Here is a 26,976-nt window from a genome sequence, read left to right on the forward strand (position 1 = left end):
GAACATATAAAATAAACATTATTAATTCTTCTAATATACATATAAAACAAATTGTAAACAAAATGTGTACAATATCTCACAAAGAGGAGTCATTCATAATTAGTCAATTTACTGTCACAACAAAAAGCAACTCAGAAGTAAGCCATCCATAATGTATCAGCAGCAGCCAAGTTTCTAGGATTGACAGCTTGTGAGATCAATTCCAAAACGTTTTGAGTAGCAACATTACCGCCAGAAGAAATGTGGCCAATAGAGACGACTCTCTTAATAATAAGGTCCACGTTGATTCTGACAGTTTCGCGTAATTGCTTGTCTTGGGGAATTGTACGAGGTGGGTCTTGTTGAGCACACCATGAGATAACTTCATCACGAACAAACAAGGTCAAGAACTGCTCCAAATCTGATTCTGGCTCCGTCAAGGCTCTAGCGATACACAAAATGTATACAGCTAAGACACCTTCCAAGCTGGTCTCGCCTATCAACTTTTGAATGTTTGGAGTTAAGCGGAATGGAACCATCTCGGCGTTGTAAAACAAAGGAGCTGGACGACCACTTGGATTATCCACCAAAGCGCTCTTGCTTGCAATCTTGCAAGGCAACATATCCGATGTCCAAACACTACCAGAGCCCTTATTTACATGAATCTTCTGTGGCTGCCTGGTATTCACACACATCATATAGGTGGTGAAGATAAATGAAGCATATTGAGAAGTGAATTGCTTTCTAAACAACCAGAAATCTTCAAATTGAGGATAAAGTTCAACGAAATAGTTCTTCAAGACTGTAGATGGAACCAACAAGGCTTGGATGGCACTCAATATTTCGACTCTAATGCTCATAATATCGGGTTTTGGAAGTCTTTGATCGAATGCAGCTCTCAATTTCTCAATTGTGTAAACAAACGGCTCATCACGAGATTTACCATTACGTCTACAATAGTCTTCATATACCTTTTGCATCGTAACATCTCTCGCATCATCGCTGATGATACGTATATGAGGAGACAAAGGTACTGCAGTTGGTAAAGTGAATTGGATATTTCTTCTTCTAGTCTCCACCTTTCTCGAAATAGTGTCGTTAAAAATTCTGAAGAGCTGGAAGATACATTCTTCACGTCTACAATGACGAGCTGCAGGGAATTGCACAGCGAATGTATGTAAGCTACCATCATTGCCACGGATTCTGAGTCTCTTATAGCAAGCATTGGTTCCTCTGGCCAATCCAATAGTTGGAAGAAATCTTTCAATCTTCACAAAGTGGCTGTTGTTATCTTTGTTCAACAAGTATTGGCCAGGGATTTCAATATCCTCAAACTTCTGGTGGTGGAATTCACTTAAGTGAGGGCATAAGTTTTCCAAATTAACTTCAGTGAAACGTCTGTCAAGCTTATCTTCAAGACGGTCTCTCCATTTCCGTAACTTAGTGATATATGTCTCCAAGTTTGGCTTTCCAACAACGAGGTCCTTTTCAAATTCTGCCCTGATTTGCTTTGGAAGGACCGTCTCTGCAAATTTAGTGATATTAGCCTCGGTTACTGGTGGCAACTTGGCGTCATCACGAGGATTTCCAAGACGATTCAAGTACTGAACACCATCATTGAGAAGAGCAACTCCAAGTCTGTACGCATCTTCGTCGGCAGTACACTTGAAGCGCTGGTTAATTTGATCAACAAGAGACTCTAATGAAAGAGCCAAGAGTGGATATGCTGTCTTCAAAATACCCATTATCTCTTCGACGTGCTCTAATGCTTGACGAACAGCAGTTGGAATTGCTGGCTTAACAACATTTGGAACGGGACCAGTATTAGTTGAAGGACCAGTAGGCTTTGGTGGAGATTGGGCCCCTGTCTGAACTGATTCGATACCATTGGCTTCAGTCTTCTCAATGTCATCAGTAGAGTTTTCCTCCTCAATCTTATTGCTGTTGTCAGCATTCTTATCACCACCCTTAGAATGTCCACCATTTTGAGCAGCTGCCTGTTGGCGAGCTAATTCAACAGCCTGTCTTTGTTGGGCTGCAAAATCCTCCTTCGTTGTCCTAAGCTGGAAGTGTAAAGCCTGTGGGTAGCTCTTGGCTATTCTAACGAGCACTTGGCGAGCCAATTTAGCTTCTTTATGCGACAATGAAGTCAACAATTGTGGAATGAATGTAATCCAGTACCAAACTGGTACTTCACCTCTGAAATCCTCAAAAGCTTGCGCCAAAGTTCCAGAAGAATCATCAAGGCTAATCAACCAGAGAATCCTTGCTAATAACTTACGAGTCTTACCATTCTTGTATAATCCTGCAGCTTGTAAATAACAACTGATGGCATTGTTGGCGTATACCATATCGTTTGGATTTTCTTTGAACCTCCGGTCATTGAACATACCCCATTCAGCCCATGCTTTTGGTAGGTTAAGATCAATTTGCACAGAAGTGGCAAAAGCCTTGTTAGCTTCATCTTTCTGATTCAATTTGTTCAAAAACATACCCTTCAAGGTAAAGAATTCAGCCTTTTGTTGGGTAGCGAAGTATACCAAGTTGGTATTGCTAATAACGTCCAAACCTGTGTTTAATTCGTTAGGGTTCTGATAATGGCATTTCACCTGTTCTTTCAACTTCAAGAAAGCTTCCTGAATTTCAATGTTAGGCAATTGGTAAATTCTTGCCAACTCTTTAATACAAACTTCCAGCATATTATGCTTTCTTGCAACATGAGCAAATCTATTGATCACCCAAGCAATTTCATGAAAGCCTCTGTAGGCATATGAGTTTGCATTTCCTCCAGAATTTGATTGCTGAAGAATAGGAATGAATGGCATGTATACCTTATTGATTACTTGGAAAGCATGCTGTCTCCACGTCACAAGATCATTCCAAATATTGATGTCGTCCCAAATATTAGGCAATCTTTCTCTCCAAACCTGAAGTACCCTCTTCAATTCTTGCGATTTCACGTCCAAGTTCTGGGCATTCGTGGTAACAAGACTAGCATATACTTGGGAAGCCTCCATAAACTCGACATATTGTTGGAAGGTATGAAGTAGTGGAATATGGGCATTGTTGAACCTTTGAGGCAAACCATGCCATTTACGCAAAGCGAGTTGAATACCCTCATCACATAGTCTACTAAGATCTTGAAGAGTCTCTTTCTCCTGCCCAAAGCCTTGCAAGCACAAGAAAGTCTCAAAAATTTGACGTCTTGGCGTAGGAACATCCATGACGTTCTTGATAGTCAGGTCGAGAGTTTCTCTGTCATTGTACCAGTCAGCCACTCTCCAGCCACACTCAAGCAATAAGTCTGAGAAGTTTTCATGTCTTGCCAAATCAGTAAGAATGTCCCAGTGTTGCAATTTTTCTGCACACAAAATCCAATGATCTTCCCAAAGAGCATACTCAGATTCACCATATGGCAATGCGCCACTTCTAGCCTTAATTTGGGCAGTTTCATACAATTGTTGAGCTTTATCCCAAAGACCAATTTGCTCATATGAGAGAGCACTTATGGTTTCGGAATACTTTGCTCTTCTCCTCCACAAACCGTAAAACATATCATCTTCTTTCAAAGTTGCATAAAGCTTGGCTAAGGCGTCTTGAGTAACTTCCCTAACTTCGGCATTTCCATTGACTGACTGTTCTTCAATATTTTCTAGGATATGAATACCTTGGGACCAAGAATTGAAATTCGATGCTAAGCACTCAACTGCAAATGGCGGTAATTGGAGCCCGTCACAACGAGCAATTCCTTCAAGAAGAGATTGGATGACATTCGGCCTGCTGTCAATTTGACGTGTATGATAATCCTTCGATAATAATATAACCAAGAAACGAGTAAAATCTAAATGCTCAGAACGAGGAATGGATGTAAACGCAATCGGGAAAAGACTGGCCCATGCACGATGTATAGCGTCTGTGCTTTGGTAGAACAAGTCAATCAATGGCTCAAGAACGTCCCCAGCAGTCACATCGCTGACATTGACAAGAAATTCGTTGTGTTTAGCCAATAAATCTTCGAGGGAGACCGTCGTACTGGCTGGCCCTTCTTCCTTCTTTTTTCCTTTTTCTTCGTCTTCAATTTCCATCTTATTACCTTCCCCGTCCATTTCTTGGTCTTCATCTTGTGGCTTCTTATCTCCTTCATCTTTAATAGGATTGCCATCTTCCTGCATTTTCTTCTCTCTGCTTGGAACTGGTAAGGTGATCAAAGGGGCAAGTTTATTTTCACCCTCAACAATCTCTAATCTCTTATCAAAGTTGAAAGATCCGTAAAGTAATTGCAAGGCTTGATTAAGCCATGGGTAATCAGCCAAAAACTCCCAATTCTGTTCTCTGATGACGTAGTAGAGTCTCTTACTTATATCTTTCTCCAAAGAATTATTCAATATTGACATCAACTTTCTTCTGATTGAGACATCTGCGGATCTAGTTCCGACAAGGAATGGTTGTTCCATTCTTACTGTGAGTTCAGTACAACTAAAGGTGTCATCCTCAAAGATGTCCACAATAATTTGATAAAATTCTTTAGATAGAGTAGGTTCCCCTCTAATTTCAAAAACCATCATTTTCAGCAAAATGACAGCTTTTTCTTTGGTGGTAGGGAAAAGGTCGGTTCTCGAGAAGACCCAATTTTTCACAATCTTGATGATCTTTTCTAGCGTATCTTTATCCAATGATCTCTCGATCAACTGAGCCAACAAGGAAAGGAAGTTTCTTCTTTGGTCCCCTAGGTTCAGTATTCTCATAGAAGACAAGTTGAGAATCTTCTCAAGTAAACGAGTAGTCATCTTGGCCTCATATTCAGAACTTGAACTATCTTTAGATGACAGCTGAGATCCCTGATGAGTAATGGTGATATGATCTTTACACAACTTATTAAACGTCTTCATTATCAGTGGAAGAAGCAGATCGAGAGTTGATGGTCTGTAATTAGCCAATGTCCACGAAAGGGTTACTCCAGCTGCAACAGAAGGCATGTCACCCAAATCTTCGTTAACGGTTGAAGAGAGTAACGAAATGAAATCTCTCACATCTTCATCTTCATCATCGTCCTCGTCAGACTCTCTCTGGTCATTGATGGCTTGTAAGATAATGCGAAGTACTCTTTGAAGCACCTCTTGGATATCGTGGTTGTCTGATTTAATACATTTCTCAAGCAACTTGTGAAGATAAGGAAGGTTCAGAACAATCCACTCCAGCTTTTTCCATTCCAACACAACACCCAATACTTCCAAAGCATTCAAACAATACCCTAAAAGGTTCAGCGAGTTCAAGTCATTCGAGAGTAAGAACTTCTCAAAGAAGGTTAACTTGACGGACACTTCTGACCAATGGTCAGGTGAAAGAAGGTCATAGAGTATGCCCAACGCCTTTTGGCCAAGCTCACTTTCAGATGCACGCTGTGGTGAGATACACACATATCTGATCAAAAACGTTACACAGGCCTCTCTTTGACCGAATGGGATGGTATAACCTGGTGAGGTTGTAAAATCATCATTCTCCTTCTTGATTTCATCTAATTCGTCGACCTTCGTGTCTTCGGAACTGTCATCCTTGTCTTCGTCTTTCTCCTCCTTTACGTCAGCTGTCTCTTCGGATGCATCAACATCCATATTGTCATCATCAGCTCCTTCTTTGTGTGTAATACTGCCATTTGTCTGTTTTAATAGTCTGCTCTGCTGTTTAGCTTTCCGCTCCCATTTCAAAATCAACTCGGCTAGTTCGATGGCCAATACTTGGTTCTCGATAGCAGGATTTGCTAATATGGTTAATTTTCCCATAGCAGTAATAATATTTGAAACGAAATGTTCTCTGGCTACAAAGAAGAGGTCTGGGTGCTGAACGATGAATTGGTAGACATTCAAAACCTGTGTAACGTTAAAGCCATCTTCGGATAGGATACGGCGCGGCCACTTCAACCAACTATCAGGTGAGTCTACATCGACTACCATGCGCTCGGACATTACCGGCGCAAGAATATCTAACGCCTGTTTAACTAAGTGCCTTGAGTCTGTTTGATGTGTTCTTAAAAGAGCTACGAAAACCTGAGTTGCAAGTTTTGCAGGAGTTTCATAAGCTGAAATGAAGTAAGAAGTAGTCACATAAGCTACTTGCTTGGTGATATTATCTTCAAGCTTGATGTAATTCCATGAGAACTTAACGATGTCCTTTCTGAAGCTGCTAATGAAAGTAGGAGCAAGCTTAAGAAGTAAAGCTGTCACTTCAAGAAGAGCGTATCTGTAGCTATCCATTTTACCAGAAGTATGGTCAGTAATGATATCATTGGTTGACTTCCAAATGGATGAGCAGATTTTCTGCAACCATTGAGGGGACGTTTCAACACTTTCGCTATTCTTAAAGAATGCATCGATCTTACCTACCTTTTCTGATTCATAGATAAGAATCAGGCAGAAAACCTTGCGCAAAAAGAAGATCTTTGACTTCAAGTTCGGTGTAGCTTCAGTAACGAAGTCAATACACTTGTTCAAATACTTCTCTCTATATTCGACATCCTTCGAGCGCACGATATTATCAAAGATGAAGTCTTCTAATTGGTTAGGAATCTTGAGCTTAAGCTTGGAATGACGATCTACAACATTGAACACGATGTCAATTTCGACCTTATTGCGTTCCAAGTATTCCACAACAACACCCAGGAGTTTATCTATGGCCTGGTCTGCTTGGAAATGGGCAGCAGAGATCAATGGGGAGCTGTCTCTAATTTCCACGATTCTGTCAACCAATTTGGATAGAGTCAAGAGAAGCTCCTTTTGACTGTCAAACCACTCAGTCTCATATTTAGCAATAGATTTGAGAAGGTCTATGGTATTCGCGAATTTAACCACCTTTACTTCATCTTGGGACTCATTCTGTACATCCTCCAAGATGGCAGCAAATTTTTCCTTTGCAACAGTTCTTATCTTGTCACAGCCTTCCATGCCCGCAATAGAGGCCAATGTGTTTCCGAGCTTTCTGTTCTTGAAGTTGGTAATATAGTAGTCAATGCAGTTTTCAGCAAAACGATTCAAGAACTTTGAGACAGGAAGTCTAAATGGAGAATTCTGGTGACGGTCTAAATGACCCTCCAAGTACTGTAAGGTATTTATGATTTCCTCCATAAAAGTGTAAGCCTTAGGTGGGAGTAGATGGAAAATATTTAATATTGCCATAACAATTTGGACAGTGTGGTTGTTCTCCAAGTCTTGACCAGCTATTTGACGCAACGTATTTATCTGAGCCCATGCCATCAAGTGGTCCAAAAGCTTTCTACCAATTTCTACTCTGAAGTACGAAATCAAAAGTTCCAAGAGTCTGGCTAAAGCTTCAAGACCTGGAACAGTCAACTTCTTATGATCCGAAAGATTCATAAGCATAGGACGAAGACCATTTTGAAGTAATTCCTTGGGAAGTTTTGCATTTTCCTGAAGACTTGATTGTAATCCAAGGTGTGCTGCATTGATAATTTCCGTCGATTTATTGCATAGAGCCTTAAAGAAAACACCAAGGATACGGATTCGTGCTTCAGCAAGAGAACCCAATGAAAAGTCTGGCTTCGTCAATGCAAGTGAGAGTAACTTGATGCAAACTACACGAAGTTCTATTAATTGCTTTGATGTTCTGTACTCGTACAACCTGTGAACATTTGCCAAAGATTCATCTTCTGCATCAACTAATGCCAAAGCTTCCAAAAGTAAGCGATTCAATTCTTCGTTAAATGTTAAGAAGGTATCTGGAAGATCCAAGCAGAAGGTTATAGCATCAATATTACCAATTTGCATTGGAAAAGGCAAAGCACGCAATGGCTTTCCAAAAATTGGAGTGAGAAGAAGGTGTTTGCAAGGGCCCATGATTGTAGCAATTGGAACCCCTGTGGTGTCTGAAAGTACCTTCAATGATTCTTGTGAAACTTCTCTTACGTGTGGGTTAGCACTAGCCAAATCGTACACCAATGCTCCCACCAAAGTCTGGACAGGTTTCTCCAAAATTACTTCCTTTGTCAAATCCTTATTGCAATCATGAAGGAGCTTCAAAACTAATTTCTTGGCTGATTCGCGTACCTCAAATGGAGCTGTTTCCGGAGTATCTCTAAGGATAAAGAAAATGGACCTTACTAGCTCAAATTGGCGCTTGAAGAACCACTTAGGAGGGATTCCTAAATCTTCAAACATCGTCGTGAGGCCCAAAATTCCACCTAGTTTTGAGTAGTAATACTCGTTGTAACAGCAGTGGGTAAACTTATAAAACATCAGACGGAAAACAGGAGAATAGAGAGCGGCATCTCGCGAACCAAAAATGGTCACTGTTGTAGAGTATATCTTACGAATAGTGTCTATACCTTTGGCCCTGACGTCCTTATCCCAAAAGCTCAAGGCGTAGTTCAAAGCATTTAAAATGACAGTCTCGTTAATGTAAGCCTTTCCTTCGTTATCATTAACTGAAAAAGGGCGAACCTTTTTAACTTTTTCGATAACGGAAGTACCCAAATAAAGCAATGTGAAGTGCGTAGTGATACCGTCAATTAATTTGTTTGCTTCTTCCTTAAGTTCTGGGACAGATACCGAGAAAAAGAGAATTTCCAAAAGTCTGGAAAAGAGCTGTTGCTGTCTATCCAAAGTGCTAACATCCTTTATATCCAGTTCCTCAAGGGGCATGCTGTTTTCGTTCTTTTCATCCAGTAGATAAGCAACACTGTTTCTAATGTACTCGGGGTAATCGGCGGGAATTGGTGTTGTATCTATGAATAATTTTAGAATGCTTGAAAGATATTTGAATGCACTTATTCTATAATGAACTTTCAACCGAGGATCTTCAAGCAATTTAATAGCAGACTGTACTCCTGGCGTGATTGAGACCGGCACCAGGCCGTTCAAGCCATGGATCTGGAACAAAGCCTGAACCTCTTGGTCCAATTCGGACTGTGTTACGAGGGTATTTGTTGGCTTGAAATGCTTATGATTTCTCCCTCCTAACTTTCCAAGAATTCTGATGGCTGTATGTGAATGCTGGTGATGGTAAGGCACGGGCTCCAAATGCTTCCAGAGTGCTGCCATAATCTCGTCAATAACTGGTTCTATCATAGGATCGAAATATTCGGCAGTGAGATTGTCCACACATAATTCGAAAGTTCTTAAACCTTGAGATACAAGTTCTTGAGACCCATTCAATGCATAAACTAATGGACGAGTCAAATGATTCAAATGAGGAACGAGTACAGAGAGACGTACTGGCACTGTCAAACACAACTCAACATAAATATCTCTCTCATATGGCCTTCTTGCATTCGCTATCATTTTGTTCAAATTTTCTAAAAGAACAGGCAAAATTGGCATGATCTCTTTGTACAAGTTCTCAAATCTTCCTCCAGAAATGCTTCTGAAGAGAATACGGACGAGATATGAGTATACAATGGGCTCTTCTGCCTTTGTGGCGAATTTGAGAGATTCAAGAATCAAGTAGTTCAAGTGTGGTAAAATGACTCCCTCATTAGCTGTAGGGAACAAGTTCACACTCATAAAGCAGAGCTTGAAGAGTCTGATTAAGATATTTGACTTCACCAACTCCACCTTACCTAATTGGTCGAGATTTTCTCTCAAAAACGCAATGAGTATACTAGAAAAATTGGCCGATGTGATCTCGCTAGCTAAGAAGAATTGTGGTAGGTGTAGTAATGCCGCATTATCTAACATCAGTTCGAACATGAACGGAAGCTCTGAGCTTACGATTTCGTTGAACGATGCAGGGTCTATGTGTATAAAAATGGTAGCAAAAATTTCCATCAAGTCCTTCTCTTCCTTGGATGATGTGATAGGAAGGTTGGGTCCTCCCGTTGAGAAGTCGAAGGCTTTTGCTTGTGCTAAGCTAGGCTTAGACTTGGCCACAGAGAAGAAACGCAAGCATGAAATACCGCCGCGGAACAAAGCTCTCAACACATTTACCTCCTCAAATGAACGAAGCTTTGCAGAGTCATTCCATTTTTCGTAGTTTACTGTTTGTCCAGAAGTCTTTGGATCAGAGGAAGTTGGTTGTGGCGGCACTGGAGGATTGCAACTCTTCAATCCAAATATGACAGACTTGAGGAAAGTCATGAGTGTTCTGAAAAGGTAACGAGCATCCTTTAAAAGATCTGAGGTTGAAGCATTCTGTGACGAAGTAATTGGAGAAAAAGACTCAATGTTAAAAAGGTCAATAAATATTTCTTCTTCTGATTGGTCGCTTTTATCCCCAGCATCACTTGTTTTATCAGAAGTTCCATTTGAAATTGCAGCTATAGTCCTAACTTCAGATCCATTTGACTTTTCGGTATGATCTAAGTCCATATCAACGTCGACAATCTCATTCTTAACTTCTCCTTCTTTATCAAGGTCATCGAGTGCCTCTTCAATTCTTGATGAATATCTTGCGATGGCTTTTTTAGCCTCGACCTCTTTTATTCCCCTCTTCTTTTCGAACTCGTTGTGCTTGCTGATGATATATTCGTATTTTCTGTTCAAGCTTTCAAAACGTTTGGCGTAAGAATCGATGATAATCATGAACAATTGACGTCCTTCTAACTTGTTTGGAAGTTTCATAATGCGATCTACAAGATTCAAGAGCAACTTTGCACTCATTATCTGCACGGTCAAAGCCAAAGAATCGTCTTTCAAAAGATCACAGTAAATGATAACAGTCAGCCATATCTGCTTTGGAGTGAGCTCGTTTCTCACGTTATGGATAAAATCTGCCACAGTTGAGTAAGCCAATGGTCTCAACGTCTCAAAAGATGTTAAACCGTCACCTATAAGGATTTTTTCATCAAACAAAAGTTCAATTTTTGGGATAAACTGTGTTCTAAATGGAGTGGAGAGTATATGTCTCGTAGCATGCAACAACTCTTTACGTGCTACTGAGAGTTCAGCTGGACAGTCCTGAAGAAGTCTAAGAATGACATCAGGAACCACTTTAGACTGTTCTGGTGTTAAGTGTTGATTTGCGTAAGCTCTGATAAAAACGTAAGCCAAAAAAGATGCTGCTTTTACCTGGCCAAGTATAAAATCACTGTATGCTTGTCTGTTGCGGATATTGGGTGAAATGGATGTGGTTACATTGTTCTTTGCGGAGCCCTCTTCCCTATACTCCTTTTGTTCGTCCACTTGCAACATAAGTATCTCGATGATTTTGGGAAGGAATTCGGGAAGCGAAGACTGGACAAGGGTCTTGTATGAGGAATAGAGCGATACCATTGTGATTGGGCATTCAGCGAGTGTCTTGAACGAAAACATGGCTTTGTTGAGTGTCTTGGCGGAGTTTTCATCAAATGCTGGTGACATTTCGCGTGTCAGCGAGTCGTCATTATTTGAAGTTGTGGCATCGGCATTGTTGGAAGTTGAAGAATTGCTATTATTGTTTCCACTGTTGAACACGTCCTGGACTGTTTGGGGCATATTGCCATATATTGTGTTGATGATCTCGACAAATGGCTGTACTTTCTCGCTCAATTGAGCTTTATAAGCTTTATGCAAGCTGGTGATAATCTTCATGCATAGCACTCCATTATCCTCGTTTTCATCTACCAAGATCGCCGTCAAGGCGTCGAGGATATCTCCTGCAAAAGGTTGGAAAGTCTCGTTCATGATGGATCTGTGAAGTATCTCCAAAATGGAGTTTCTGAGCTTATGTTCTGGCGACGACGAGATGAACAGAATGGGAACATCGTGGAGGTTTTTGATGAAAATCGGCACCAAATGGGTAAGAAAGTATTCGTACTCTGCTGCTCCGTTGAAGGTCTCGATCATATCAAGTAGTTCTGAGAGAACTGAGTGTGCAGCACGGTAGTCTCCACCATCATCGTTGAGTCTCACGACAAATGCGTCTAGCTGAGCTGAGTACGACATATCGTAGGATCACTCTGAGCTACTTTTTAGGGACTATTCACTCCTTTACCCTATTGATATCACGGCTTGTGCTGAGTACTTTGTAGTGGTTGTAAAACCCTTAACCGCTGTGTTTCTTGGACTTTTTCAGAGGAGCGAAAAAAAGAGGAAATTGGAAACGCCAAACTCTTGTTGATGTCACGTGTAATAGGCGTGAAAGTCATGTGATTGAGGGTGTTGTGTACAGGTGGGTACAGTGTGACAGTTAAGAGGTGGGATGAAGTTGTCTGACGAAGTGAAGATGGATGAAAAGGGGGAATGGGGAAGGGGTAAGTATAAAGAAGTAAATAGAGGAAAGCCGTAGAAGTATAAAGAAGTAAATAGAGGAAAGCCGTAGAAGTATAAAGAAGTATGAAAAAGTAAAATATGGATAATGGGATGAAGTTCATGGAATGTGTGGCTAGTTGACTGGGCCGTGTGTAAGTCGTACTTTTTTGTTTTGTGATGGGTGCAAATGATGTACTGCAAAAGACTGCAACACAATGGCAACACAACGCAGAGAAACGATTACTGTATTACAGCTGTCCATAGAATACTACGCTAATAATGACTACTACGATAATTGTAGTCTTTGTCTGCAAAAATATGTACTGTCGCTTGCCTTTTGGTTGCAACATGATGGGTTGAGTTGACACTATGTGTCTTTATGTGGGGGACATGTGTGGAGACTGTTTGTATTATGGGACAGTGTTGAAATAAGCAGCTCGTCAAAATTACGTCATTATTGCCCTCACAGCTTTATAGCAATGATTATCTACTATGATTCCTTCCATTACATCTCCTTTACTAATCTCGAGTCATACCAACCATTGTACCTACCAATACTGAATAAATTTCTGGTAATGTGCTATATGGTAGCGCCGTGTGGATGCAAATTATGGAAGAAGAGATCGTCTAATTGAACATAATTGTTGTCTTCTTCGTGTTCAGAAGCCTATATCTTCCAAAGTTGGTTCATACGCTTATTATGTGTAAGAATTATCACTAACATCTTGCCTTCTTTCTTACTGTGCCCTTGATCTACATTTTTTTCCATAACTATAATTTTTTCTTTATAATATAACCAAATACCACTTTTGCTATCTTGGAACTAACGATTTATAAATCCAAAGAATTCATTCCAAAAGAAACAAACATTCTCTTACATTATGAGCCGCTTAACTCAACATTTCTGCCCTATTTTATTTTGCTTGGCCCCAATATCTTGAAAGACATCAACAACACAAGCAATTGTAACGACTAATTGAAATGTGAAAGCAACCCACGAAATTGCAGATGCCCTTGTCCCAATAGTAGCCAGAATTACCCCCATGGCACTGTCTCCTACAATTTTCAGGGTCGTAAATACAGACTCTTGCTGTAACATTGCTCCTAAACCCCACAATAAAGAGTTGCAGAAGGCTAGGGCACTAGCACATATATGCAACGCTGGCTTTCCAGGCATCAAAGGAATCGAGCAGTAACATAGTATTACCAACAAGACTAAGTCCATTATAATTGCGGCCATTAGGATCCTGGGGTGGCATATTTTATTAAATGATTTGGCTAACTTCACGAGATCAAGCTGTGGGGTCATAACTTTAGCTTTTGTTGGAATGATTGACACACCTGACACATTTGAAAATGTATCCAAAGACTTGAAAGTGGTACATGACAAATTTTCTGACACCTTTACACAGACTCCCATGTACCCTATGGTAATAGACATGGTGGCTAGTTCTGTGGAAGAGTTGGCACTCTTGTATGCTGCATTTACGTTTGCAAAGAGTGGCGACGTTTGGTTGTACTCTAACTTAATGAGATATACGTTCGAGTACTGTTTTGAGGTGTCAACACACCCGATCAACAAGAAACTTAACAAAAACCCGTTAATAAAAAGTAGAACGACTGGGAATAGCTTGATAACTTTCTTCAAGATAAAAAAGAGCATGATCTTTTCGATTTTTACCGAGCCAACGCAATCTAAACGCAAATATGCTGAAGCAATATAGTTTTCTACTAGTTATCGCCATTATCGAACAAGTAGCAACTCCCATAACCCATTATATATGTTTCTCTCTTCCCCAATTCAAGTTTCAGAAGTCGGTCTTGCTAAGGCATGTTTCATCATTTTGGCTGTGAAACACACTTGTTGCAACCTTTTTTAGTGTACACACTGCGAACATTTTGCAGCTAATAATTTTATCGTATTACATCTACCATTACATACAGTGGGAAACAATTTCGTAGATGTATCCTTTAGATATTTTATATCGGAGACACTACCCAATGCTAGAAAATTAAATTAACGGGTTAATGTCTTGCTTGCAGAAGCATAAATAAATAGTAGTATATAGAAAGTGTGGCCCCACACCAGCCGCTCTAATAGCCTAAAGCCTTCTTCAAAAAAAAGTACAATAATCTAAGTATTAACAACGAAGCGATCACAGTGGAGAATGGGCCAACGATCTCTAAGAAATTTCTAAGCTTAAAGTCCGCCTCCACAGTGTTATTAGTATAAGCCTCGTTCGATGGATCTTTTGGATCTACGAATTTGCCATACTTGTAGAACGCGTCCATCAACTCGTCTTTCTCGTACCATACCTTAAGTAACCAGTCTTCGAACTTTTGCATATCCTCTTCCAGTGCATCGTCGACGTCTTCAGTCTCCTCTCCTAGCGGTATATCAGAAATCTTGAACCCTCTGACATGGTAGTTTACCTTCGAAGGTCCATACCCAAGGAAATACATTCTTTTCAATGAATATTCTTCTTCTCCGATCTGACCCGCTACTAAACCGGAGTAACCGATGGTCACATCATATACCACTTCCACGGTGTTACGCAACTTCCTTAAAACCAAGAACAATCCACGCACTCTTGGTAACAACACATGTCTCATAGCAGGCAATTTCTTAAACGTAGTGTATTCGTTGGACTTGCCTCTTGTTCTGACGGAAGGCACAGTTCCCTCTGGGAACAATACAAGGACGTATGGCCATATCTGCTTGCTGACCTTACCCTCTGGCCAGTGATGGATCTTCTCTTCGGCGACTGAGGTGTTGAGTGATGCCACATGCTTAACACCGTTGGAGGGTCCCATGCCTCTGGCATTAGCGTCAATGGCCAACAACTGGTTGGTAAGGTTGATCTTGTCCTTTTCCCATTTTCTCGACAAGAACATGAAGTTGTAGTTTTTCATTCCGTAGCCCAAGATGGGAACTTTCGACAAATCCTTGAGAATGACAAAAATCGAGTCTGCCAAATGCGACGAATATGTCAAGAACCAGATGAATAACCAATCGGTATAGATCTGGTGATTGGATATCACTACACTGTTTGGAGACAACGAACTGACCAAGTTTCCAAGCGAATCTACTCGGAACGAGTCTGAGCTCGGCAACGACGTCGCATCGTAGGTAACCGACAATTTACATGGACTGGCTATCTTAGACACAAATGTTATTAACACTAGGAAGTGTTGTTTGGTCAAGCTTATAGCAGCTTGTTTCTGTACCGGATTATGGCGGAATACTAAAACACCGACGACTTGGGTGAAGATGATAGACAAGATTCCCGCTATGAAGAAGGGAGCAATGAATGCTGTTCGTAATGCTGATACGGGCCACGAATGGCGAAGTTCCGAGGCCATTTGTGGTACTTTTATGTGTCTTTCTGGGAAAGAAACGTCGACGGCAAAACCCTCGATGCTATGGCTTATAGTTGTACTTACAACGGCTATAAAACGAGATGCGATATAGTGATACACTCGAAAAATCAGTGGTATTCCTGCTAATTTCTGGCCAATTGGACAAATGTTGAGTTCTACTACTCAAACCTCGATCCTAGCTCCTATTTAAAACCTTTGAAAGAACACCTAAATTGAAAATAGCCACCTTCATTCAATTATATCAAAGGCTTAACTAGTGATTTTAGTGACCACAGAATGTTGGCTATATAGTGCGGCCTGCACAGGAGATGGTTCTGGAGTTACAGGAATTAACTCCGTGTTGGGAGGACGTGGGACGGGCTCAGTTTTGATGTTGGATTCTCGGTGAAAGTAGGGATAATAAGTTCCAGGTGGAAACTTTGTGTTGTTTATTTGAAACCTAGCATTATAATTCAGTTCTACCACTTTGGGCTGTTCCCTTACTTCAAAATACGATTCCTTTTCTCTATGTTCTATGATAGCTCCTGTATACTGACAGCAACCGGAACCCAAAAATCCTGCAGGGTGGGTTTACGAAATTGATGGCAACAGCAACGGCTGATATGAGTCACGTGATGTGTCAAACAATTTCACGGGCGCCGGATTTGTTAATAAGGGTGAAAGGTTAAGGAGACCATTTGGTTTCGGGGGCAGGAGAAGGCTGTTCAGAATGTCGGTGTGTTGTAGAGATGTTTAGAGGTTTACCTTTAGGTATGTTTTTCAAATTTACTATAAGGCATATACGTCCATGTCTGAGAGGGCCCCACACAGCATCCCCATATATATGGTCTCCATTTGATAACCTAATAGCCCTACCCAAATTTTTTCCTATCCGTCTGTTTTTGCCCCTTCACCTTTCGAACTTGGCCCCATTTACACCAACATTTCCATCCTTTACCCCAAAAAGGGTCGACCCAAGCACAACCTTCACCAAACTTCTATTTTCTGCCCGTCTCCACCAATTTTATTTGGACCGAGCTCTGGCCGCGGATTGTAACTGTCAAATCCGATCTGTCACGTGATATACCCTTCAAAAGTTAAAGGTGACGTAGTATTCAATTCTACAAATATGGACCTAATGGAAGGCTTAAAACCAAGTCTGGCGACGCTTGCAACTAACCTAACGCTTTCGATTTCCACCTGAACCAGCTCAAACAACCGCCATACCTACTAACATCCGCCATCTTAACTCTGGTGCCTCTAACTCTCCTGATGATTCCCCCGCCATTCATGGAAATTGACGTCGCCTTTTTTCCCTAATCAGGAAAGCGCAAGAGCCCTTTCGGGTCTTAATGCCGGCACGTAACCGGATATAGATTACTCCTAAAATTTTTCCTAATACCATTAAGCTATTGACCTAATTCATTTCTTTTGCAAGCTTAAGGTATTTAGTCAACAGGGTCGGTTTCAGGTTTTTCCCCACGGAACGGCTAGTTTGAATGCCCAAGTTGTTAAACTGAAAAATTTCCAAATTGGTTGTGAAAAACTGATTTTTCACCATGTCCAGTAATCAGCCTACGCCGACAATAGTAGTCAGCCCAGCTGTCGGAGTAGATCACACTTCGGACTCCATTTCGTTGGCGTCAACGCTGTCTATTGATTCACAGGATTTGGACGCCCATCCCGTAGCAAGACTTCATGACGACGAACATAACGTCTACCAGAACCATCCAGAAGAGAAGAAGGAGTCTACTAACAATGAAGATGAAGCCACACCACAATCTCTCCAAGTAGATCGGACGAAGACATCAACTTCTACAAAGACAAATAGGGTAGCAGCTAAAGATAAAAGAGGAATTTTGGCCCAAGTAGTGCTAATTCCAGAATATGAAGATGCTAGAGACTACCCTGTCAATATCAAGTACATCATCGTAGCGATAATCGCTATGGCTTCTATCACAGGACCCATGGGTACCTCCATTATGTTACCAGCCATTGACGATATCGTTAGCGATTTGAACACAACAGTGTCTATGGTTAACGTATCAGTTGGTATCTATCTTTTGTCATTGGGTATATTCCCATTATGGTGGTCTGCATTCAGTGAAAAGTTTGGAAGAAGAAGTGTGTACTTCGTCTCCTTTACGATGTTTGTTGGCTTTTCTATTGGTACATCATTGGCGCCAAGTATAGCTTCCCTTATCGTGCTCAGAGTGCTACAGGGTGGCTGTTCGGCTTCTGTACAAGCTGTTGGAGCTGGAACAATTGCAGACTTATTTACACCTCAGACCAGAGGAAGAGCGATGGGGTACTACTACTTGGGACCATTAATGGGACCATTCTTAGCGCCTATTTTAGGTGGTGCTGTAGCAGAAGCTTGGGGGTGGAGAGCTACCCAATGGTTGCTTGTGATTGTTTCCGGCATCAATACTTTGTTGATTGTATTTGGTTTGCCTGAAACATTAAGAAAAAGTGATAACTTAGCTAACATTCGTGCGATGCTTGGAATAGACAGTACTGATAAGTCAGGATCAGAAGAAGAAGATTATCACATCGGCGATGAAGAACTTCAACGTTTAGCCACAACATTATCTAGAATCAGTACAAGAAATACCGTTCCGATAGCAGAGGACGAAGGCGTTATTGTTGACCCAGTCATGCCTGTCATATCCAGATTTTCAACAAATAAAACATCATATTCAAGAAAAGTGGCCCAGGAGATGGTTGATGAAGGCTTGAGAAGATCTTTAACTCATATACCAAGTGCTGGCTCTGTTGGTGACGAAGAATCGAAATCCAGCAAATTTAAGAAGAATTTGTACGACTGTACAATCAGGCCATTACATTCCTTGGTTCTTTTGAAGCACCCACCAGTGGCACTAGTGATTTCATACTCAGCCATTAGTTTCGCTGTGATCTATTTCTTCAATATGACCATCTCTTATGCATACGCTAGGGAACCTTACAAGTTTTCCAGTGTTATCATTGGATTGATGTATATTCCCAACTCACTTACATATGTTATAGCGTCGCTCTTGGGAGGTAAATGGAATGATCATTTGTTGAAGAAATATGCGGAAAGTCATAACGGTGAGCTTGCTCCAGAGTCCAGAATTTCCTGGAATGTTGTTACCGCTGTTGCTTTATTCCCTCCAGCTTGTCTTATCTTTGGATGGACCTTGAAATATGGTGAATTTTGGTTTATCCCGTTGATTGGCACCGGTATATTTGGTTTTGCTTCTATGTTGTTAATCGGTGCAACCGTTACTTACTTGGTCGATACCTTGCCAGGTAAGGGTGCAACTGGAGTTGCTTTGAATAACTTGATCAGACAAATCTTGGCTGCTGTAGCCACGTTTGTGGTAGAACCACTTTTGAGAGCTATTGGCCCAGGTATCCTTTTTTCGATACTTACGGGAGTCATAACGGTTTCTGCCGTAACACTAGTTGTCTTAAAGAGACAAGGTCCTTACTTTAGAGAACATTACGATTTGGGAAAGTTGTACGATCAACTTTAAATTCTTTGCATTACCATTACATTGATACAATTTTTAATAGCGTTATTTATTATTAGACAGTTAGACTGCGGGATTATATATATATCATTTATTCAAGACTGTTCAATGTCTGAGTGTAATAACGACATCATCTGCTTTCTTGAAGAGAAAGGATCTCTTCAAAGACAAAGTCAACATTTACTCCTACTGCCTTGAGTTCATTCAACTGCGGTATTATCACACCAAGTAAGTCGTCATATAATCTTGGATCTTTGACCTTGTAAACGGCTCTATCCAATTCTGGGTCCGATCCCGTAGTTGTGAGAAGTGTACCATAAAGGTGCTTCTTCAACTCAGAAACTAGCTTTGTAATCTCTTCGACGCACCAGTTGATGAGACCACTCGAGTCTACATTTCCATCCTTATGCTTCTTCAAAATTGCACTGATTCTCTTATTGTAAACGATCACTGCTCTTTTTATGATTGATATGTGAATAACCACTAAGTTAGAAAGATAGTTGACAACGTCAATCTTGGTAGATCCCTGCACACCAACAATCAAGCGGGATACAGTACTTGCCAAATGGCTTGACATCGCAGATAAATATGATTCAACACCCTTGTCCAACTGGTTAAAACTTTCAAAATAAGTTATAATGCTCTCAATCTTGTCGTCGGTTAACTTCGCTATATTGTGTTGCAAGTCAAAAACAAGAGATTTTTGAACGCTTTCTTTTCTGTGACTCAACTTCAATTTTGTAACATCTATAAGTAACAATTCATCACTGATGTCATTCACGTTACCTTTGTTACGGATAAGCGTAGTTTCTATAGCTCTCAACTTACCTTCTATGTGTGCGATGAGTCCAACTGCTTGTGCGTACTGATTATGTGATATTTCAATATCAACATCATCAAGCCTACTCTCTAATTGCTTGATGTCATTGAAGAAATGCCCCTTCTCTGTACCAAACTTGTACGGACCAAAATCATGGGATCTATTTCTCGAATGCACTCGAGCTGAAATATCCTGTAAAACAATTTCAGCACTACCTCTATGTGAACCACTTAATCTCTTTCCAGTTTCGTCTACGATACTCTCATATACACCCGAGTTTCTTAAAGACTCTCTTAATTGCTTATTCTCCTCTTTACTGTCAGAAGCATCTGGTGTGATGGAAGAACGTCCAGCATTCATGAGTCTATCCTTTTGGACAAGCTCATTTTTACCCTTATTAAAAGCTTCCGTTATTTTTAAATAGTGATCATATCTGTCTGTTTGATAGACGTAACTCAATGACTTGGACTTGATGTTGATCAAGTACACTTTTGTATCATCTTGTTTGTGCAATGTGCTTGGTGCACGGATTTCTGAGAGCTGGACCTGGTTCAATGGCCAACACTGGATTGCTTGAAGTCTGGATTTGCTTCCTCCTCCATCTTGCAATGCCTTCTTACCAGCTATTAAAAGTAAATCGTTTAAAACGAACAAATGAGCCAAATGCGTTGGCTTCCAAGTTCCTACGTTCACTTCCTGCCACCTTCCACTTTCTGCCAAAACGTGTCTTCCTGGCAATGCCTGAACGAACTTAGAAGCACCCTCAACGTGCTTGAAAAGAGACTGCAATTCACTAGCCCACATTTTTTCTAATACTAAAATAGAAGAACGGTCACGTCTCTTATTCAACGGTATTGCCAACAGTTTTACTGGCGATTGGGCCTGCTGCTGCTGTGGCTCGAGTTCCAAATCCAACCGTCTCTTAGCAGTTTCTTTAAAATAGTCTAAGACGTCATATAATTCCTTCGTTGAAATACGTAATTGGAGGAGTTCATCCTGGATGTCCTTAAGATCATTTGTCAAAAGCAAAATGTTCTTTTGGTTCTGATTTATGTTTTCCTTGATGTCTCTCGTAATGATCGCCTTTTGTTTAGTCAATAACTTGTAGTAATCGTCGATCTCTGCTGCTGAGCCGTTAGCCAAATCGTTGAAGATCTTTTCTTCAATATTAAGCTCGTGGTCCTTTTCGTCCAGCACGGCGCCAGCGTCTTTCTGAACCAATTTTGGTAAACTGGGAAGAGGTGGAGCCTTTTTGAAGTCAATTGGAGGAGCATTCTGCGAGAACGACTTACCATTGGCATGTGCCACGGCGGAAGCATGAATACTGAGTCTTCTTGTATGTTTTCTTGAGGTGTCGCCCGCACCGTATGGGTTCGGAATGGAAAGCATATTATTGTTGATATCGTACGAGCCATTATTACCACTGCTTTTATTCTTACCGCTGTTATTAGTATTGTAGATATTGCTATTATTGTTGTCACCAGTACGTGTACTAGAGCTAGCTCTAGCATACGGATTATCCGACTTGGCGGCTGTTTGAGGCTGCCATGCTGCCCTGCTCTTTCTGTGAGCAGCTTTTGATTCGAAGTCCATGTTGATGATGTTGTTAAGCTACACTGGCTACACTAACTTGGAATTCTCTGGATTCGCTGTGGTTTCTTCTGTGTGGACCTCGAGATCAAGAGATCAAAAGGATGGAATCAATATACTGTGAAATATGAAATGCGATTGTTGTCTGTTTTGGAGACACGGTGAACGGTGAGTAATTAAGGTCTTGGAACCGCCGAAAATCTCAGGAAAATCGATCAATGGCTGATGGCGATGATTGCTTCGACACCTACAAATAAATAGATGTTACCACAGAATTACCCTGTAATATCACCACTTGAAGGAAAAGAACAACGTCTATTAAACACTATCGAGTCGTGATTTCTGTTAACTATGGGTGTTGTTTGTGGAGTGCGTACACGACCCTGGGCCTGCAGGGTGTGTTGGGAGGGTTCGCTTATGTAACGAAGAGGAGGAGGAGGAGGAGGTAGTGGTGGTGGTGTTGGTGGTGGAGTAGTACTGTTGGCGGCGGAAGGATAAGACAAGATATAAGTAATTGGAGTTCAGTGAAGTCATTCAAGTGGTTCTTTATGGGAGAGCTTTCTAGGAGAAAATTTAAGTTTTTGCGTTATGGGGCGAAAATGGTGTTGCCTACCACGACTGTTTGTGGAAAGTAGTTGCAAAATGAGAACTGAAGGGTCTACAGCATACACGATTTTCCATGAAGGGAAATAATTCTCGACAAGCAAGCAGGAAGATTTAGTCAATGAGTGAGTTTGACAATTTCATTGGTTATTCTGTTGAATGAGGTTTACAGTTTGGCGATACGTGGTAGTTGTGTGGAGTAACTTAGAAATGGGGTTGCCTATGGCAAACAGTTCCCATCAGTAGTCCTGGCTTTAGTTTAGGCATCCTCTCCGCAATGGTGAAAGTGTCGGTTACTAGTGAATTGGTATCAAGCAGTATAGAGTGAATCAAACTATTTCACGCATACCACGAATTTAGCTGCAAAAGCCAAATAGTATCAATGTCATTTGAAAGTGGATAGCGTATACCAACGATATATATCAAGTAAGAGCTTCGCGCTACCAAACAAATTACTGCAAAATTATGACAAAAATAGACAATGATGGCACTTTGGTAGGGAATGGGTATACATTTTATAATTAAGAGGAAGACGATTACAGCTTGGCTTTCTAATCTGATCAAGCTCAATAGCATTTCAAGCAAATCCAACTACAAGGAGTTTTCCTGGGATTTCAAATGAAAGTGGAAGTGTTCAAATGTTGCATTTATGAATTATTTCACAAAAAAGGCATACCATATTAATATCCATGGTAATTACGTCTACAAACAGATGCTTCTGTCACCATGGAAAATACCCAGAAGCCATAAACAAAGCGATTCAACAAAGCCACTCGACAACTCTAAACATATAAATTGTATAGTACATAAGCGTACGTTAACCTACAGAGTCCTCTGATTGAATTTCACTCTGTGAGTCACTATGCACCTTTCGGTCTTGTCTACTTGTACGTCTATTTTTCACTAGGGTCACTATGGTCACTATGGTCACTATACTCCAGTATACTACACTCCAGTATACTACATTTCAGTATACTACACTTCAGTACACTATTTTCCACCCAATCGTATTCACAGTGCTAACCATTCTCACTGTGCTCACTATTGTCACTATTTTTACTATTCTCACCAAACTCACCATAGTCACTATACTGAATGCCCTACACTACATAACTAGATACTATTTAATACTATATATTCCAATCCACTATGTCCTACCCCATTCCAGTCATTGTATACAATTACAAAGAATGAAACAAAACAAAATTTAAAAACAACACTGAACAATCAATACTCAACTACATTCAACAATTCACCAACAACTGTCATACCTCCTACAAGAAAAATACCTCCTACAACAAACACAACACCTCTCACTCTCACACTCTCACTCTCACTCTCACTCTCTCTCTCTACAGAATACGACCATTTCTTTTTACCTACAAAAACTCACTACTCTCTCTCTCACTCTCACTCACTCTCACTCACAATATCACCACCTGCACACACACGCTCGTTCAGAAAAACTGTTTTTTCGTCTTTTGAGAACTCAAGAAAACCTCCAAAAGAATTAAGCAGCCAATGCCAGTTCTTTGTTGTGTCGTCTGCTTTATCCCCGATCAGTCACCAAAGCATGTCGTTGACAAGCACGGAACTCAACTACTTGGTGTGGCGTTACCTCCAGGAATCCGGGTTCGAGTTGGCAGCGTTCGCGCTCGACAAACACACCCGGTGTCTGCACTACGAGCACGAAGGAAACACCTCCATCATAGCCAGCATAGAACCAGGAACCTTAGTCAACTTGGTTCAAAAGGGCATACTTCTCTCTCTCGTGGAAGAAGAGGCATCCGGAGAAACCGAGAATAGCGAAAGATTGACACTTTTCAGTGCGTTGTTGAAGGAACAGCGCGATAAAGCTCAAAGTGGTGAGCAAGACTCTATCGAGTCCAAGAAGAGGTTCCTTCTTAAGTCTGAAATCCAGCGAAATGGCACCGACAATGACGTAGAAATGGCCGAGCCAGACCTCAACGGCCATGATATTAGCAATTCCAACTCACACACATCCAATAACGAAATCAATAACCTCTCTAATGACACAACTACCGAAAATGCCACCAATAATGACAAACCAAATGACGACTCGTTAATTGGGTCAAATTCAATAGTAATAACAACGTTCTCCACACAATTACTCGAGCCAGTGATACGGTTTGAAGAGAGCTTGGTTTCAGAATGGCATCCAGGAACTGAAGTTTTCGCCTACGGCAAGAATGACTCTTCTGCTGTTATCAATGCAATTAAGGACGGTGCAGTGTTAGAGTCTGTTACTCTCGTCCATCCAAATATTCTGAACATTCCAAATGAGATAAATGTTGTCTCGTGGGCTCCCCAGGGAAATATGATAGTCACAGCTGGTGCAAATGGCGAGCTAAGAGCATGGTCGCCAGATGGGAAACTTAAAAATGTAGCCAATTTGTTGTCTGATGAAATACCCGTCACTTCGACCGAAATTGCACACCAAGAACCACGAGATGTAACAAAACGTACTTCTGTGATAACGAATTTGCTATGGAACGAATCGGGACAATTGCTCCTTTCTATAGACAGTCATAACCAAGTGAGTCTTTGGGATGGAAACACATTGACATTGATTAAACAGATTAACCCTCCATTGCCACCCGCGGATAATGTATCTGTGATAGCTGCTTGCTGGCTCAATGACGACAAATTTGCTCTTTCTACTGTGAAGAATTCAATTAAAATCTACTCCATCAGCACCCAACAGTTCGGCTTGGTACCTCAACTCGACGTTCAGACAATAGGCTTCCTACATGGCCATGAAAACAGTATTTCATTCCTTCGCCTTAACCAGAAATCTAAATTATTAGCATCCTGTTCCGATTTCGACTATCTTGTAAAAGTGTGGAGTAGGGGCAGTTCGCAAGAGTCATTAGACCTCAATGTTGTAGCCAAGGAAGACGTGAAGCTCCATACCTCTCCGATAGTTGCTTTAGAGTGGTTGCAAGAATTGGATGATGTAAGCATTTTACTTAGTGTTTCCATGGAAGGAGTGCTCAATATCTGGAATTGCACTACAGGCGAAAGCCTTATCAGTTCAGATCTTTTTAATAATACTGAAAATTTCAAATTCCAACCAGAAGATGAGAAGTTGAAGTTTACCAGAGATTTACTCATTTTCGATGCTGCTTTATCTCCTAATCAACGCTTCTTAGCTTTGGGTGATGACTTCGGAAGGGTAACAATCTGGGATGTGGATTTATCTCGATACTCCCCGAAGAGCCCCAAAAACTTTGTGAGGTGTTTGGGCTTGTATAACTTCACTATCCCCGAGACTGCCGAAGAGAATGAGTCCAAGACTCCGGGCATAGGTATCTGCGACGTTAAATGGGATAGTGAGTCAAAGAATATTTCTGTATCCTATAGTGGAGCCGAAAGCGTCGTCTTGAAGTGGAGATGAACAGGTTTTCAAAATTCCTCAACACAAGACACCACAACATGATTATTTATATTCAAAAACTAGTTGAGGACCACCAAACCACTACAAGGCATGTCCATGAACACCATCCTGAAGGAAAGCATCGGATGATGAATCTGAATATTTATTCAAAGGGTGTAGCGTTAAACTATATGTCATAGAACGTGGTAGAACTTTCTTGTCTTTCAAATAGAAAAACTAGACGTTCTTATTATTTCTGCCTTGTTATCATAACAAGTTGCAGAAATCTCAAAAGTACTTTTCAGCAAAGAAAGACGGTAGCAACCGGCGTCGACTTCTACATCGTATCTTGTCGAAGAATTGTATATACTTAATATTGTAACATTAGCTAATAGATATACATACTAGAACTCAACTAGTCTAGATTAATGGTGCCATGTGCAACATGGAAGCACAATTAGAATTATTAGGATTAATCATAAAACTCACAACTAACCGCTGGTAGCAGCAGAAACAGCAGAAGTGACAGCAGAAGTAACGGACTCGGTGGCTTCTTTAACAACTCTGTTAGCAGCAGGGCTGGAACCTGGGAAAATGATATCGATGTAACAAGTCACCAAGGCAATAAAAGCAAAAACAACTCTCAATAATGGTGGTTGAGCTGGGGTACCAGAGTCATCTTTTTCAACTGGCTTATTAATTGGTTCGTTAAGGTATGATTGGATGGCCAAAAAGAGGGCGGACCATGAAAGCATCTTGTTTCTCATGAACATAGCTGCCATTGGAAGCGATTGAGCAATCATGCTCGAAGCCTCACCACGAGGCTTGCTTGGAGAGTGTCTGTAACTGGTGGGTGTTAGTAGGAGTTTCATTGGGTAGTTGAAGCCGCTACTTCCTTGAAGAACGGGAATTTTCCAATGCTCAATGGCTATTTTGTGAAAGTGTGGATCTTTCAATTACAATCAATGTGGTTAATAACCTAATCCACACCATTATACTGAGAATAGTCCATTCAAAACAACGAAAATTCACCAAATCTTCGGAAAAAAGAAAGCCAATCACTTCATATCAAAATTACTTACGGAACTACAGCTTCTTGGTTAATCTTTGGAGCCATTATGTGTTTTTGTTCGTGTGGTTTATCACTTATTGTAAACCTTCAAACGGAACTTTTCAAATGTCGATTTTTCAACGCCGAAAATTGAAGATCGGGTACATGGTAGCGCATAGGATTATATTTATACGAGACTTTTTGAAGGTGGGGGAAGTGGAGTATATGGGAGTGAAAGTGAATGGGTTTATTCGTATGAATTGGTTGGTTGGCCTATAGACGGCATTAGTGGTATTCGATTCATGGTTCAGGAAGCAAGTAACCTCAAAAAAAAAATAATTATAATAATAAAATAAAAAGACGAATGAAAGGAATTAATTGTAACTGCCCCTATTGTGGCCCATATAAATACATTAATATAAAAGACTTACCATTGTTAACAGGATAACTGCGTTGTGTACTCTTTTAGTGGAAGCAGCGTCCAT

The 26,976-nt window shown here is 40.8% G+C and overlaps 8 protein-coding genes across 8 annotated transcripts; 3 read left to right on the forward strand and 5 right to left on the reverse strand. All coding sequences in view use genetic code 12, as the record gives it.

The window, feature by feature from the left end:
* Positions 1-4: 4 nt before the first annotated feature.
* TRA1 (histone acetyltransferase) lies at positions 5-11,915 on the reverse strand. The gene has a single exon (XM_064916703.1). The coding sequence runs from the start codon at positions 11,847-11,849 to the stop codon at positions 132-134; it is 11,718 nt and encodes a 3,905-aa protein (XP_064776321.1). The 5' UTR covers positions 11,850-11,915; the 3' UTR covers positions 5-131.
* Positions 11,916-12,941: 1,026 nt separating this feature from the next.
* Positions 12,942-14,034, reverse strand: FIG1 (Fig1p). The gene has a single exon (XM_064919619.1). The coding sequence runs from the start codon at positions 13,816-13,818 to the stop codon at positions 13,051-13,053; it is 768 nt and encodes a 255-aa protein (XP_064776322.1). The 5' UTR covers positions 13,819-14,034; the 3' UTR covers positions 12,942-13,050.
* Positions 14,034-15,891, reverse strand: RJT20DRAFT_30056 (putative acyltransferase). The gene has a single exon (XM_064919618.1). It carries the CDS (start codon positions 15,516-15,518, stop codon positions 14,250-14,252), a length of 1,269 nt encoding a protein of 422 aa, XP_064776323.1. The 5' UTR covers positions 15,519-15,891; the 3' UTR covers positions 14,034-14,249.
* A 945-nt stretch (positions 15,892-16,836) lies between these two features.
* On the forward strand, positions 16,837-19,097 carry QDR3 (Qdr3p). The gene has a single exon (XM_064919620.1). It carries the CDS (start codon positions 17,075-17,077, stop codon positions 19,031-19,033), a length of 1,959 nt encoding a protein of 652 aa, XP_064776324.1. The 5' UTR covers positions 16,837-17,074; the 3' UTR covers positions 19,034-19,097.
* Positions 19,098-19,109: 12 nt separating this feature from the next.
* EXO84 (exocyst subunit) lies at positions 19,110-21,729 on the reverse strand. Its single transcript, XM_064916704.1, has one exon. It carries the CDS (start codon positions 21,441-21,443, stop codon positions 19,161-19,163), a length of 2,283 nt encoding a protein of 760 aa, XP_064776325.1. The 5' UTR covers positions 21,444-21,729; the 3' UTR covers positions 19,110-19,160.
* A 1,124-nt stretch (positions 21,730-22,853) lies between these two features.
* RJT20DRAFT_126240 (uncharacterized protein) lies at positions 22,854-23,482 on the forward strand. The gene has a single exon (XM_064916705.1). It carries the CDS (start codon positions 22,958-22,960, stop codon positions 23,252-23,254), a length of 297 nt encoding a protein of 98 aa, XP_064776326.1. The 5' UTR covers positions 22,854-22,957; the 3' UTR covers positions 23,255-23,482.
* An 18-nt stretch (positions 23,483-23,500) lies between these two features.
* RJT20DRAFT_126241 (uncharacterized protein) lies at positions 23,501-25,823 on the forward strand. Its single transcript, XM_064916706.1, has one exon. The coding sequence runs from the start codon at positions 23,617-23,619 to the stop codon at positions 25,459-25,461; it is 1,845 nt and encodes a 614-aa protein (XP_064776327.1). The 5' UTR covers positions 23,501-23,616; the 3' UTR covers positions 25,462-25,823.
* On the reverse strand, positions 25,697-26,876 carry RJT20DRAFT_30110 (uncharacterized protein). The gene is made up of 2 exons (XM_064919621.1): positions 26,523-26,876; positions 25,697-26,286 (listed from the first exon to the last, which is right to left on the reverse strand). The coding sequence occupies exons 1-2, from the start codon at positions 26,555-26,557 to the stop codon at positions 25,932-25,934; spliced, it is 390 nt and encodes a 129-aa protein (XP_064776328.1). The 5' UTR covers positions 26,558-26,876; the 3' UTR covers positions 25,697-25,931.
* Positions 26,877-26,976: the final 100 nt, after the last annotated feature.

Source organism: Scheffersomyces xylosifermentans, assembly GCF_036884685.1.
Source record: "Scheffersomyces xylosifermentans strain CBS 12540 chromosome Unknown RJT20scaffold_2, whole genome shotgun sequence".
Classification (NCBI taxonomy): Eukaryota; Fungi; Ascomycota; class Pichiomycetes; order Serinales; family Debaryomycetaceae; genus Scheffersomyces; species Scheffersomyces xylosifermentans.